Below are 16,350 nucleotides of genomic sequence, written 5' to 3'. Positions count from 1 at the left end.
TCGACTGAAAGCCATGTTAGGAACTTTATTTAACCGTCAGTCTAGAATCACCATCTAGGACTTATACTGACACATCCAGACAAGCACATTAGAAAATGTAAATTAAATATTATAAGGTGTACTACTAATGAAACATGGGCTTAATAGGACAGGAATATATAAGTTCAGTGGTTTTATTGCAGTTAGAAAAATTATATTATGAAAGATACAAAAAAATCATTATTATTATTATCATTTGTTTATTTTACAATCAGTATGCCATCTTTTACCATTATGGCTTTAAATTTTCACTCTACCCAACAGGTGTCAAAGAATAGTTTAGTCCATGCCTTAATAAAACAGTTAAAATATTTACAAATGCAAAATAGATGTTTTCATAACTGGAAAGTTCACCTGAGAATTCACTGTAACATCGCCATTTGCTTCTTTCTTTTTTTCCAAGTTGTTAACGCGGCTGAGTACCCTCATCCCTGTATCATGTATGTTGAATTCCTAATGTAAAACTGGCTAAGCATCAAGCTACAGTAAACTGTTAGAAAGCTTGCAGGTGGACAACCAATGTTATATCCATATTTATTCTGAGTATAACAATTTAACAAATTAATTTGATTGTAGCTACAGGATTCAAATAAGGGGCAAAAATTTAAGATGACAAAGATGACATTATTGTATCAAGTCAGACATGACAGCTTTAAAAAAAAAAAATCACCGCGCCTTGAGAAGGCTGGCTTATACAATAAGGAGCTCTGATTGTGTGACTATGCAAAACACCAACTAAAACCACTGTCCAAGCTCTGCATGAAGGAAAAGGCATACGTTGTACACATATGATCCTCCTATCATTTGTCTTCTGCATCCCCCCCCCCAATATTTCCTTAAAACAAATCTTCTTAGAAAAGAAAATGTTTTAGAAGTTCACGTTAAAATAGGCATACATGTATAATGCTATGCAATATATTTCTATTATTACCCACCTTATGGCCCAAAGACAAAGGTAAAACCTGTCCTGTCCACCTAATACAACTTGAAAATCACAAAGGTGTGTATGAGGTAGTGTAGTTACTTGTATTACATGCTGGCTGTTAAAAGTAATGTTAAATTTTAAGAAATATTACACTTGGCCAATTACCAGACACCATTAAAATTAACCCTTAATGCTAAACTGTTCATAGAGAGAAATTTAAACCAAGTGTCTTTAAAAAAATACCTTTAAACTGAGGAGAGAACTGGGCTTTATCATAAAATGGTAAGTAACTTTTCAAAGCAAATATTTACATTTAAAGCAAAAGATCTGACGTATGTACACACAAGAACCGATGACAGACAGCCGAGTGTCCAGTGAGGTAGGAAATCCATTGGCTTGTATAAGATTTTACACTTTGTAAACCAGAGAAGTTTTCATATTATGTTAAGTTGAAGTCTAAACTTACAAATACCAAATAGCTGCGTGGGGACATATACATACACGTATGTATGTATATATACATATACACATAATTTCATGTGTGCATATATTATATATATACACACACACATACAACTCTTTTGTAACATGGGATGTACTTTCACACAGTGAGCACTCTCTCCCAGGAAAATTGAGTGGACTTCTCAAAATTTCTAGAAAATAATTCCAATTTAATTTTCTCTTCCAAAGATGAAAACACATACCACCCTTCCTCCCTCCCTTGCTGCACCCCAAGGATAAAGGGCAATTATCTGCTAACTATAAAATCATGAACTATTGCTGCTGGTCCCCGTATCTCCTCATGGCAAACATCAGCTTGCCAGTGACCGGATGCTACACAGGGTAGTGTGCACTCACTCCCCTCCCTCCCTCCTCCCTCCCTCCTCCCTCCCCTCCTCCATCCCTCCGTCCCTCTGCCCTTCAGAAGATGCAGCATGCAATGAAGCGTCTCTTCAGGGATGAGACCTGGAGAGGTGCAGTCCTACTGACTGTCCCCCTGCACCCTGACACAGGACTCTGTAAGTGCTTCGGGGAGCGACTATGGACTCCCTTGTTGGAAATGTCTGATGCAGAGTGCCTTCAGACTTCCGGCTTTCCCCTGCTCTCAACAGAAGGTTATGAGAGCCTGAGGGTCAGACCCACCCCCACCCCCCCCCAAGCCTTAATAAAGTCCTATACCCTAGGCATATAAAATAGCGTTCAGAAGACTTTGAATGTCCTGTTCTGACTGCAACCTGCCTCATGAGGTCAGGCCTGGATATCCAACATCTCAGTGCTCAGAATGTCTCCAATTTTAAGGCATCTCACATTCCTTGAACAGGGATATTGGACCTGTATAAACAAGGTTTTGTTTCCACTGCTGAGGTCTACAAGGTGAGATTCCAGAATGGCTAAAAATCACTGCAGATGTTACCGGGGTAACTGCTCAGATTCTTATCAATTCATTTTCTACCAACATTAAACAAGCACAAGATTGATCTTTCAATGCCCAAGTCAAACTGGTACACGCGCCTTTACGTCATACCAAATGAGGGAATAGGAAAAAAATAAGAGGATTAAATCTGGCTCTCAAGTGCAAACCCATTAACGGACCGAGCCGAACCGAGCCCGAATTTTACCGTTTCAAACACCGGCAGAGCCTCAGATCCGTGTTTGTCTCCAACACGGCTTTTTTTTTTTTAACAGACTACAAGTCTTCACTGGGATTCCAATGAGCTGCTCTTCAGGTCATTGTAGACATTTCCCTCTCATTGACTCCAATGCCCTCATGGTCATCAACGACCTGCAATGAGATGATCGACAGCCTTGTGCAGTGTGCAGCTCTCCGGGGCAGCTCCTCCTCCACGGGACAGAAAGTTCCTAACAGTCTAGACAAGGTGGAGACTAAAGAGAGGAACAGAACTGAGAACAGGGAACGATGATACACTTTCTGGTTTGTGCAGTCAAAACTCCTAGTCAATACTGAGGATAGCAGAGGCCTCCAGCTCAGGCCAGCTGTGGCTTCTGCCTAGGTCCTGCCAGGGCAGCCTCAGGGTCACCAGCCAATGCTGGACTTTGAAGGAGCTGAGGTGCAGGACATTAGAGTTCAAAGGAGATTTCTTTTCCACATAGACAAGAAGTACCCCACTTCTGGGGAGATCACCACTGCTCCGCATAGGAAGGGCTCTTCTTCCTGATCAGTAGGTTATCCACGGCCCACGAGGACTGCGTGCAGATGCTCCGAGCTGTTGAAATGGATGCTGCGGCTTCCGCTGCTCTAGTTAGTTTGAACTCTAGGAGATTATTACCTGGTCATTCTATATTTTCACATCCAATTTCCCATCATTCAAGAGATAGAACATCTCCTATGAAAACCAAGGAGAACGCAGGATCACCTGAAAGAGAAATTCCCTCAACAGAAAGCTACCAGGAGGACACAGGACTGCTAAGCAAGAAGACACGGCCACGCTAGGCTTCGAGACAATGCCGAAGGTCAGAGGGAGGCCATGGGCTGAAGGCTGCCCGTGGGGTTTACTCGTCAGTAGTGCACTTGTCAGACATCTGCTGACAGAAGTCTGAGATCCCAGCACTCTGCCGACAGGGTTCCAACAGCGTGGCCTGCTCTGGGGCAGCTGCGGTGGTTGGCGGGGACTCCTGCACCAGCTCCTGGCTGGCCGCGCTGCTCCCTCGCCCACAGGGAGGTGGTGCAGTTGGAGGCACGTCAGACACACTGAAAACCGATGTAAAAGCAAGCTCGCCGTCGGGAGTACTTTTTCCTTTCTCAGAAATTAAAAAGGAAAGCGGGCAGTCGGAGGCCGAGTACTTGGCAAGGATCTGGATCTGCTCGGGGCTCAGGGCGGCTTCCTTGCACACCTGCTGACAAAGTCCGGTCAGGTTCTGCTTTGTCTCCCCCAGCGTTGACAGAATGTGGTCTCGCTCCTTCAGCAAGCTCTCCTTTTCACTTTGCTGTGCAGAGGAGAGAGAGAACACAACGGTGTTTACTGTGTCCCCCGACAGCTCTAAGGCAATCAGACACTCAGTGCCTACAATGTCGTCTTCAGTAAGACCCTGCTGAATGCTGCCTTTCAACCCCTCACACACCCATGTCAACTCACCACAGACACACTTGCAGTGTTTGCTGCTGCGCTACTCACGGTACCTAAGTGACGGGACCGACTGAGGTGCCCAGACACCGAGGAAGGGCTCACGTGCATCAGTATACAGTGGAATCTTTTCCACCATAAAGAAAAATGAGGTTATGCTGTTTGGAAGAAAACTGAAGTTTACAATAGGTGAATTGAGTCAGTGTTCCAAACACAGATGTTCTCTCTCGTATGTAGGTCCTAGATTTTTATGTAGACACAAAAACCACATATGATATGAAAGCAGGAAGAAGTCTAGAGAAGCAAAGACGACTAAAGGGGGTGGGAGGTAGGAAGGGAATGAGGCTGCTCTCAGTGAACAGCTTGCCAAGCTTGTAGGACAGGGGCCTCAGGTAATGTACTATATACACTACTCTACGTGCAGAGTAGTCCACGTACGGGCATGCGGAAACTCAGAGCTGAACACAGAGACAGACAGACACAGACACACACACACACACGCAAAATACCAAAGAAAGGCTCATCCAAAACTCCTAGAGTCAGTCCTTATACTGTGCACACCAGTACTCGTGTGTGTGTGTGTGTGTGTGTGTGTGTGTGTGTGTGTGTGTGTGTGTGTGTAGTTAAAACGCACCACCAAACATCCTTATACTCTTAAATGAAACACTGAAAGATCAAGTAAGGCGGAAAGTAGGGGAAAGAACTTGTAGCTGGCTATCAAAAGGGGCTGGGTTCTGGCCATGGTTCTAAGGCAAACTCATTATCCTGAGTGCTTGGGTTTGAACTGTGGATAACTACGGGCTTGACCCTGTGCGGAAGGAAACCAACACAGTTCCTCGGTTAGCCCCTGAAACTTACCTCACTGTAAGACTCAGCTAATGCTGCCTTCCTGAGATCTGACTGTGAGCCCAGGATTATGTCAATGTCTTAGCTATAGAATCCACGGAGTGACTCAGTAAACAGAAGTAAGACTTCAGCGTACCCGTATGAGAAGTGAGTTCCTACAGGGTAAGGAGTGAGGAGGCTAACCCTGTGTGTACTGTTTACAGTGCGGTATTTTCAAATCCCTACAAGAAAGTGTACCACTAAGTACGTTTTCCTGGTCCGTCCCTTCTGCCCACATCAGGCATCACCGCCAATAGTGTTTTCCTTTCCCCTCATCCCGCCGCCTCCTTCACCTCCTACCACTCACTTCTAATGTCTTATGTGCTAGGCAACCTAATCACCGAGCTGCTTGTGAACTGAGAGTTAATAAGCGCTAACCGCAGGACAAAGGTTTCCCCCGTGGAAACAGCACGACTAGTGTCTAAGGGAACCAGAGGCCACCACCGCCTGCTCTCTGCTCGCTGACAGCTCTGAAGAGCCAGGGCTCCTAGAGACCACCCGATGCTGTATTTCACAGCGGTAATTTCTAACTGTCAAACTTTTGGTCCTTCTAGCATAAAAATAGTTTAAAGGTAGCAAGAGCTCTGCTAGATACAGATGTGCTCTTACACGTGTGTACCTAGCAGAGCTCACAAAAATATTTCTACGGTGTTATGTGAAAATTTAATTATTAGTGGTGTTTGTAAAATATTAAGATTATATGATATTTTTAAATATGCAATGAATAGGAATTCTTTTATTATAAGCACAATATAAATTTTTATAATCCAAAGCAATTCCCCAATTTGTTCAGAATTTTAGTTTTCTTTTAAAATAAAAACAAGAGCAGGTCAAGAATGTGCATGTGCGTGCTCGTGTGTAAGTCGGGTCTTCATTCAGCCATTTCCTCTTACACAGACTCTGTCAGTTACTACAGATGAAATCAGTCTGCAGGTGCCAAGACGGGAACAGCACTGGCTTCTATCCCCGAGAAGAAACACATTAAAGCCATCTGTGCCCTCTTTTCTTTGCACCTCTCTGCAGCTAGTGGGAATAGAAACAAGACCCTGGGAGAAACTAACAACCCTCTTTACTCAGTGATAGTTATACTAACGTCTGGCTTCCTCTGTCACCGCCGAAAGGAAGCCATTCTCAACGGCAGGAGATTTAATGTCAAGTGCTGCTGGCCTTTCAAATTAGGAAAGGTTAACTGTAACAGTGACCGTTTGGGCTTCCTTTTACAAATCAAAACCACCATTCAGAGATGCTCTAGAGATCACAAATATTATGTAATTTCTGTATCTTCATGTAACTATCTATCTATGTATGTGGTCTCTCCACATTCACATGCACACTGCGACACTAAATAAAAATGTCCAAGAAGAGTCAGGGGAAGGCTCAGAGGGTCAGGAGTGATTGTTGCACAAACATAAGGATCTGAGTTCGAATCCCCAGAACCCAAGTAAAAAGTTAAATATGGCCATACACTGGGGCTACACTGCTGTAGCGGAGTAGAAGGTCTTAGAGTGACTGCTGTGGCTTGCTGGCTGGCCAGCCTAGCCAAAAAAAGTCAGCAAGCTGCAGGTGTGCTCAAAGGGCAGAGGAGACCGAAGAAAGGATCCGGACAGCCTCTGGCCCCTCCTGAACACACGGGAGCCGGACTCGAGTGCCCCCTTCCCACAGACACACAGGCACATATATAGACACACACACGGGCAATTTTAAAAACAAGAATGTCCCACAGAAGCTGACTTGTGCCCAGGTACAGCACGAGCTCTCTAATCTTCCCTCTGTTCCTCACACGCCCAGCAACCCCTCACAGCCACCTCTGAGGCAGCTAACTGCTATCTCCACTTATGCTATTTTGAAAACCTCAATTTACCAGGGCAAGTCAGAATAGTTGCTAAGGAGTGAATCAAACCAACCCAACCAGAGAGCTTCACAGCACGGCCCAGACACAGGAGGAGCAGGAGCTCAAAGCGAATGTAGGCAGCTTAAGTGAGACACTGCCTGGAGACTTCTCAAAAACCAGCCAGCGCTTGCTTAACATGAGTGAGGCTCAGAACCCACCGGGGCCTGGGGGAGAATGGCATCTGAGCACCCCAACTTCAAGCACCAGCTAACTTCTGAAGATTACAATCGTGCGGTCCTGAACAGGAACATGCCTGAGGTCTTCTGAGGTAACTGAACTGCTGTACAAACATGGAAGTGGTGCCCCGTGCAACACACCAGTGCTGCTGAGCTCTCAACTGTTATCTGCTGGCTACACACCTGAACGGCGTGTTCCTTCCCGGAGCTGTTAAGTAAGTGTTTGCATATCCGCGCCTATCCAAACATGAAAGGGCTCCGTGAAGACGTGGATCCGAGAGCGAGCAGCTAGCGAGCACCTGCGCAGGTCCCTGCACAGTGGCGCTTCCTGGACTGGGCGCTGCTCTGGCTGGCTGCGAGGGCGAGCGGGGAGCGAGCAGCACGACTGTGCACACCAGGGTCCTGGCAAGCACATATTCAGGCTTTGCTAACTGCTTCAGTGCACTGTGTTTTTTTTTTCTTCAGTAGTAAACCTAGTTCATGATATTGTTCACTTTATACTTCAGGGTCGTTTTGCAACATTTGAAATAACACAGCTTATCATACAAACATAAAATAAGATGGTGCCAGCAGAGCTCCAAGTTTGTACCTAAAGTAAGCACAGACACTGTGCGGCTACAGCAAAGCATTTTCTGTGTTCTTAGCTTTGCTGTACTCTTCCTTTTCCCATTTTAAAGTATTTTAAAAATATATTTATTAAAAAAAAACAAAAAACAAAAAAGCACACACAGACCCAGCTTGCACAGGATCAGTAGTATTGGTGTCCCCATGACACCTCGAGACACCTTGTCCCTCTGGAGGGCCTCTGGAGGTGTGTCACACACACATGGAAGCCCTCTTGTGATGGCTGGTTCCTCTAGCTCCCTCCGGGGCCCTGCCTGGGGCTCAGCTGACAAGGGCTCACACTGCAGAGACAGGTACAAGGTGGTGTGCTTGGTTTGTCTTGTGTTCTCCATTACCCCTGCAGATAAGAAGGCAGCAGAGGCTCCTGCCTGGTGGGGACGCCCTGCAGTCACTTGTTTCACTACTGTTGCATTAACTTACCTGGAGGAGGGCCGCATGCCACGGCACATACATGAAGGTCAGAGGGCATTCTCTCAGTCTACCATGTGGGTCCCATGGGGTAAACTCAAGCTGCTGGGCTTGGTACCAAACTCTTTCCTCACCAAGATGGCTTCCTAGCCTGGAATCCGACTTCTAATGGAATTTGCTGTGGTCTACAGAGGCCACCACTTTCTCTATATTTTCTCTTGCAGTTTCCCCTCCCCCGCCTCACCCTCTGCATGGTGACAGCAACCCGTGAGCTTCCCCCACAGTGGGGAAACTGATTCAGCAGAGCACTGAATCATACCATGATGCCACTGTATGCCATGATATCACTGTGTACCATGATGTCACCGTGAGTCATGTCACCATGAGCCATAATGTCACTGTGCACCATGCATCTGTAGTTTAAGCATCACATTTTATACTTCTGGCAGCTTCCTAGTTCTTACTTGCTAATACACACACTTCCTGCCACGATCCCTCTCCTTTTGGAGAAAGACGTGTGAGGCAGGAGGGCAGGCCCAACATTTATGTGTAGTTCACCCCTTGCCTCTGCTCCTAGGGTTTATCAATGACGAGGATGAGAGGTAAGAACTGAGCAGGGTTCAGGAATCCCCACTCCCACAGCCCAATACAACCACACATAAGCCAGCAGCCTCTCCAGGTTTGGTGACAGAACTGAGGTACGAGAGCAGCAGGCCCCCATCAGCTGCATGCGTGGCCGCTCCAAAAGACCCAATTCTCAGCTTTCTGCTGCGGTCAACTACTCTACAGTCTCTCTCTCTCTCTCTCTCTCTCTCTCTCTCTCTCTCTCTCTCTTACACACACACACACACACACACACACACACACACACTGACATAAGTCTCACGAGGCAGTCCTCCTCCGTCTACTGGGGCATTTAGAGATGACTTTAAATGTTACTGTGCTCATGAATGCCTTGGGAGCTGGGAGGAACCGAGTCTTGGGTTCCTAGTCCCACACTGTTCACAAGACCTGGCTCTGTCCTCGGGACTCCACTACAGCACATTATTCCATCTTCCGGGTTTTTTTGTTGTTGTTGTTTTGTTTGTTTGTTTGTTTGTTTGTTTGTTTGTTTTCCCTGAGACAGGGTTTCTCTGTATAGCCCTGGCTGTCCTGGAACTCACTCTGTAGACCAGGCTGGCCTTGAACTCAGAAATCTGCCTGCCTCTGCCTCCTGAGTGCTGGGATTAAAGGCGAGCGCCACCATGCCCGGCACAAATGAACATCTTAACTACAAAGTGGTAATATACCACACACACTCACTTTAGACTGCATATCCTACCCTCATCACCCTAAATATATGCATTGTTTTAAAAAGGGAGGGAGGGAGGGAGGGAGGGAGGGAAAGAGAAAGTTTAAGTTATTCCACAACCTAGTATCTGCCTTCAGTCCCCAAATATGGGACCTCCGAGCCAGGCAATGGTGAACTGCAAAGCTCCTCTCACACACACAGCCCATTCGCTCCCCGTACATGAAGCACACACAGTGATTCCTCAGCAGACCTGTTTATTTTTAGGAACTGCCGCAGAAGACTGTAGGTGATGACCAGTTGAGGGGGGAGGGATGCAGGAAGCAGAGGCGGGCGCTCTAGTTCACTCCTGAGACGGTTCCACGTAACCCCGTGTAAAAAGCATCCGTCCCAGTAACTGACAAGCAAGACTACAAGCTCATCCGCCCAGAGGCAGCCGGTGTGTGGCAGAACGTGCAGGCCTGCTGCCTGTGTGGGTCTGCTCTGTGGTCCTGGGAACTCTCGTCAGTCTGAGGTCTCACCTGAGTTCTCCTTCATCTTTCTGTACCGTTCCCCTAAGTATGTGCACACTATACACAACACAATAAAAATTTTATGTTTCAACCACTCTTAAAACCATAAAAAGATCTTTTACATCTTGCTGTTGCTAGTCTCGCTCAGAACTACAATGTTCACGCTTGAAGACCCAGTTATAAGCACAACTTTCAACTTTCACCCTTGATGAGCAAAGACACAAAACCGAGTATCTGAGGACTCACTCTACTGTCTCCGGCTGCTGCAGCCCTGTCACCTGGCCCTTATGTGACCTTCAGCTGGCCTACACGTACATCATTGTCCTCTCCCACAAATGTGGGCAAATTAATAATCTTGCAATGAGCTTATGCTTTGAAGCTGGAAGAGACAGGTCCAATAGGCAATCACTCCGTGCACTGAGGATGACACGGCGGCAGCGGAGGTTTCTACTCTAACCATATCACATCACATCAGACTTCTCCCTTGGCAGACAGAGCCTGGTTCATCTGCTTGGTCTTGGTACCAGAACAGGTAATTCAGGTCTGCAGTTCTACTCAACTGGAAAATAGCTCTTACAGGAATCAAACATCATAAAGTATTATATAATTACTTTAATCTTTATTCAACCACTAAGAATTAGAACAGCCATTAAATTGAAAACTCAAAAAAAAATCCAGAAATACTTCCCCACCCACACATTTTTAGTATATGCTAAAAATGTAGAATGCATACAAATCAAAAGAATTAATGGAGACCCTATTTTAGATCTTCTAATCTTCCTGAACATCTCCTAGTTTCTCTTAAATGGTATTTGAACTCTGAATCTTACCTTGGAACTTAAGTAACTCTTTATTCTACAAACAGAAAGGTCTGGGCTTTAGCAACCCGAGACAGCCACACACTTACCAGCTTCTCGATTTCCGACTCAAGGTTCTGGATACAGTCAAGTTTCCTCTTGCGACAGCGTTGCGCGGCGATTCTGTTCTTACTCCTTCTGCGGATGTCATGGATACAGTCGAGCTGCTCTGGGGTCAGTTTGTGCATTTTCAACAAGGATTGGAAATCATTTCGTGAGAGCGAAATTATCCGTTGGGCATTGAATGGCAGCTTCACCTAGAATGTGAAATACACATTATGAACATCAGTGAAGACATTAGTGGATAAAGATCAATGAAGACTGACTACGTCAGTGACACGGGAAGTCACCTGTTACATTTTTTTAGACACTTTAGCACATTACAAAAGACACAGACCTTAGGTTGGAGGAACAGTTCAGAAGTTCCTGGTGCTACAGCCCTGCAGGAGAGCTGAGTTCTGTGTCTAGACCCCGTGTTAAGCAGCTCACAACTGACTGTGACCTCAGCTCCAGGGATCCAACACCTCTGCTCTATGTGGGCACCAGCACACACGTGCACATACCCACACAAGGACACACATATGCACCTAAGTAAAACAAATCCTTAACAAATAGGTCTCTGCTCTTCAGTTTCTACATAATCCACCCCAATAAGACCTAACAGCCCACCTGACGCTCCGGGCCTGGGAGAGAGTTCAACAGTCACACACATCAGCAAACCAGACACACCAGCCAAACAGCACTGCATTCAAAAGGAAGTTACCTTACCAGTGTATGTTAGTACTTTACTAGTAGCTTAAAGAAGTTACTAATTAACAACTTCTTTAAGTTTCTGCCTAAAGAGTTTTTAACATGTGCTCCTTATTTCCCCAAATAAATTCCATTTTATTGAATATTAATTACCACACAAAGGCACTACACAATACTTGTTGGTATTAAGTGGGCTAATCATTTCTATAGCATGTTAAGAAATTTCCGTTCTGACAAAAATTTAATTTCATATGGCTTATTTAAAAAGCAATACATCTCACTTGCCAATGGAGAAACTATTAGAACAAAAAAGGAGGATTTTTTTCCTAGAGTATTTTTGGGTCGGTCTGTTTTGGTGGTTCCAGTAACTGAACCCTGGGGCCTTACACTCCATCTCCTTCCAGAAAAGGCAGCCTCCTCTGTCTTACGCTGTAAAATTGCTACAAAGCAAAGACAGTGGTGAAGAACGGGTCGTGGAAAAATAGGTCCTGATACAGGGATGGCAGGAAGCAGCGCCGATGCGATGAAAACCAGCATCGAGTTTTCAGGAAGATTAAAGTGCGTGCCACGTACGTAGCAAGGACTCCTACCCCCAGGTACCTCTGAGGTTTGAATTCAGACCTCAAAGTGGTGTTTGCCTTTCTACACGCACTGCGGCGCTCACATCCACAGCAGCCCAGGCAGAGACAGCCTGAGCCTGGCACGGCTGAGAGCGTGAAGGAGAGGTGGCGCATGCGCACTCTGTGGAACTCAGGTCAGCCTTACGGAAAAGGAAAGCTGCGGTCTGAAGAGCATTCCACCGGGCCAAAAAAATCAACCAAATTCCACGGGGTGAACCCTACATTATCTTACCCATTACAGGTGATAACTAAAACGGTCAAACCAACAGCGACAGAAGAGGGAGGTGGGGTGGGGCACGGGTGTTCTTAGAGTTTGAATTACAAAAGCAAGTTATAGAGATGCACCACGCGAATACAACGCCACTAATACAGTGCACTTAGGACACTAAAAAAAAAAAAAAAAAAAAAAAAAAAAAGGCAAGTAAAACACACATAAAAAGGACAAAGAGTATGGCTGAAAATTAGAGAAGCAAAGTGAGAATGGCCACTGTAAAAAGAAAACTGACTTGAAAACGAAAGAATCCTTATTTCTAAGACACGGATCCCTACTCTCTACTGAATCATCTTACAGGAAGCAAGCATTTGTACAAACCTCTACACACTGAATGCACAGAGCAAGCTTGCTGTGGTTAATATAAGTCAGTAGCCACAAGTAACTCATGCTAAATTATTAAGATATCTATTAAACAAATACTTAAAATGGCTAAAGAAAACCAAAACAATAAATAAAATCAATAGCTTTGAAAATTAATTCTGAGAAAGCTTTCCTGCACACCACAATCATGCAGCTATTCACAGCCAGCCACGGCTCACATATCAGACTGGGCTCAGGTTTGATAACCTGGGGGCTACAGGCACTACAGACTAAATGACAGTCTCCTTTAAAAGTTACCATTAACCACAGATGAAAAGCTTGCTGTCCCTTCTCCCTACTGGAACATGTGATTACAAGTTACTCAAGCCTATGTTGTGTTCTCCCCCATGATTAATACACACAGCAATGTGTGATGCATGCACACACTCCATCTCACCCAGCCGGAGCTTATCACATGGTCTCTCCCTTCCTCCCTCGCTCCCCCAACCCCCTGCATCTCCCATGAACGGGCTGTGTGAACAGTGAGCGCACACGTCCACTTACCTCACAGTCCTGCTCCCTGGCAGAACAGGACTCGCTGTCACCTTCCGTGTCCGTCTCAGAGTCATCTCCCAGGCTAATCACACAAGCATACGGGCAAGGCTCCTGCTGAGGCTCCGAGACATAATCGTAGTTTCCAATTTCCAAGTTGCTTGAGCAGCCTTCGGAACTCAGAGTACTGATAAAAGGGCAGTTGACGGAACTGAGAGTTGTGAAAGTCCGCTGGCCTGGCTCGGGGCTCTCACTGATCCTGATACCCAACCAGGGACACTCAGATCGCCTTTGCGAGTAGCCCTGTTCTGGGCCGTCTTTGGCCACAGTGGGCGACAACTGCATTTGGCAAGGCGAGTCCGTGCTGCAAATGTCACTCCAGAAGCCTTTGGCCAGGTGCTCTGCCACCTCTCGCTCCACACTACTCCGATCCTCAGATGCAAGGCTGCTGCTGTCTTCTTTAGGGCCCATGCTAGACTTCAGATATAAATCCTGATTTTCCGATGGCTTCTCGTCCTGGGCATCTGGCCTCGACAGAGGCTTTTCTGTCTTCACGGTTTTACTCTGCACCCCAGCAAAGGCCACGTCACCTGACTGCTCATATGTGTGTAAGGCTGACAAGGAGTAGAGCCCGTGAGGTCCTGCAGAATCCTGAGGCAAGGGTGTCCCTTGGGGCTGCTCTGCAGGGCACTGAGGGGAGGGATCCTGGCCCTCTGTGTCTTCACTCTCCATGGCTGCCTTCATTCCTTCACATTTTAAAATCACGTGTAAATCTGCACAGCCCTGCGCTCCCCCAAAACACTCAAGTTCAGAGGTCTCATTTGGCTGGACAGAGGCAGTGTGGACATCTCTGACACCGGATTCTAGAGTTCGGATCTTGTCAGTTCCAAACGCTTTCTGGAACTTTCTGTATTTGGGGCATAGAGATGGCAATGCCAGGGCTCCATCCTTGTCCGTGCACAGGGACTGGCACGCCTGACTGACACTGTCCTGGAGAGGGGGGGATGCTTTTACACTGCCCTGACACCTGCGGGAGTCACACTGAGGCGTCTGAACACGTTTCTTTTCCAAGAATTCATCTGCTTCATCGATTTCGAGATCTTTCTGTTCTGAAAATGAAAATTTAAAATCTGCTTTCTGACAGTGTGAGGAGAAGCATTTTTTTCTTGCGCATTCCTGCTGCTCTGAAGTGGAGTCCAAAAACTTAAACTTGAGAAACTGGAAGCAGGATTCCTCGATATTGTGTACGCTTAGAAACTCCACACACCTGCACACTTCGTCAACATTGTCTTTACTTAAAATGAGTTTGGCAGTGTAGGCAAACTGAATTAAAGGTTCAAATCCTTTAACCGTTACCTGTTAATACACAAGATAAAAATCAACACACGGCTCAGCAGCTGTCTGGTCGGGGAGACAGAAGAGCAACAAGGAAAGGGCAAACTGATCTGAGATCACCAAACGATAGGCACTTTAATTCTGTTAGAAGAGATAGCCCTCTAGGACATCGAACGACCTTTTCACAGGGGTCACATATCAGATATCCTGCCTATCAGACACTTACAATTCATAAAAGTAGCAAGATTACATACAGTTATGAAGTAGCAACAAAAACAGTTTCATGGTTGGGGTCACCACAGCGGGAGGAACTGTATTAAAGGGTCACAGCATCAGGAAGGCTGAGAGCCGCTCACTGCTCTAGGAAATGCAAAACTAAGGGGCACCAGGTTAAGCAGAGTACAAGCCCTACTCAACAGGACTAAGCCTCCAACCTTGTAATATTCCATCCATACATGTTACTCCTTAAGACACTACCATGATTCCTCCGTGTCGAAACAATTCATCTTGTGAACAAGAATGAACTGTAGAGGAGAACTTTTAAGAATTAAAAGAGCTGCTGGAGAGACAGCTCAGAGATCACAGGCACTAGCAGCTCTTAACGTCTGAGTTTGATTCCAGCCCCCACATAGAAAGACTCACTAGGGCTCTAACTCCTCCTCTGGGAGACTGGCTGCCTGCGCTGGCACCTGCATGCCCATCATACAGACAGACACACGTATGCACATAAACATATAGCTAAAAAAATAATAAAAATAAAACAAATCTTTAAAAAAAAAAGGAAGTACTGTCTTATGCCAAATATATCCAATAGTAACTTTTTTAATGATCCAGAGTGCTAAGGTTCTAGAACTCCCTCTCCAGGCCCCGAGCAGCAGAACCCTTGCTATGCAGATATCTGTGCCTTTATACTGAGTCGGCATGTACCAAGCTGGGGTGGAAAGAGCCTGAAAACAACAGAAACACTCACCCTCACAGTTAAATATGTAAATTACTCTAGAACTTTTTTGAGTTACTATCAAACTGCCCCAAAATACTAAGACTTGCTAAAACATGCTAACCTTACAGCATTTAGCTAGGAACAGCTACAATAAAACACATACCACCAAATTCTTTAAGAAGAAAAAAATGGATCATCCCCAATGCTCGTGGGAATGTCCAATGGACACCCATTTCAGTCATTTGATCATTTCTTATGAATCTAAATATGCAACCTCCTTATATGACCAGAAATTCACTTCTAGTTCTTTAGCCCTAATAAATGAGACCTTGACCAAAAAAAATCCTATACCAACTTTTATCTGTAGCAGATAAAAACTGAAACTAAGTTCCTTCAATGTGTAAAAGGGTCTAAAAAGAGGAATTAAGACATAACTAGTGTACTATACTTATCAGCAACACAGAATGAGCTGTTGACACATGAAACTTGGATAATATCAAGGGAAGGACCCTAAGTGAGGACAGGCAAGCCAAGAGGGGCACATAACACTGCACAGTCCCACCTACACACCCGCTGGGAAAGGGTCAAACTTCACAAGAGGAGGACAGATCCGTGCCTGCCAGCATCTAAAGCCAGAAGGGGGAAAGGAATCCCGGGCCAGGCGTGGGGAGGAATTAGTGTAAGGAGTACACACCCACTTGGGTGCTCAACTACTCTAGATCCTAACTGGCTGTCCCAGAGCTCACTCTACAGAACCTAATGAATGCAGGACAGACACAGGACAGACGTCTGACTGCCAGGCATGTACTGTGTCCACAGCAACATTCCTGTGGGAACATAATTACTTTTCCAACATGTTAGCCATAGAACACGGAGCAAAGACTAAGAGGA

General features: G+C 45.7%; 1 protein-coding gene across 3 annotated transcripts in view; it reads right to left on the bottom strand.

The window, feature by feature from the left end:
- The window catches only part of Bach1 (BTB and CNC homology 1, basic leucine zipper transcription factor 1), a 34,393-nt gene continuing 18,043 nt past the window's right edge, over window positions 1-16,350 (bottom strand). For 2 of the 3 annotated variants that reach the window (NM_007520.2, XM_006522879.3), the window contains exons 3-5: window positions 13,197-14,540; window positions 10,739-10,945; window positions 1-3,910 (exon numbers count right to left, since the gene is read on the bottom strand). In NM_007520.2, coding sequence (NP_031546.1) covers window positions 3,476-3,910; window positions 10,739-10,945; window positions 13,197-14,540 — 1,986 coding nt within the window. In that variant the 3' untranslated portion in view covers window positions 1-3,475. The remainder of the gene's footprint in view (window positions 3,911-10,738; window positions 10,946-13,196; window positions 14,541-16,350) is intronic. The other variant, XM_030248939.1, reaches the window with a different exon arrangement.

Source organism: Mus musculus, chromosome 16, assembly GCF_000001635.26.
Source record: "Mus musculus strain C57BL/6J chromosome 16, GRCm38.p6 C57BL/6J".
Classification (NCBI taxonomy): Eukaryota; Metazoa; Chordata; class Mammalia; order Rodentia; family Muridae; genus Mus; species Mus musculus.
The sequence above is the reverse complement of the archived record's forward strand: the minus strand, read 5'-3'. Positions and strand labels throughout refer to the sequence as shown.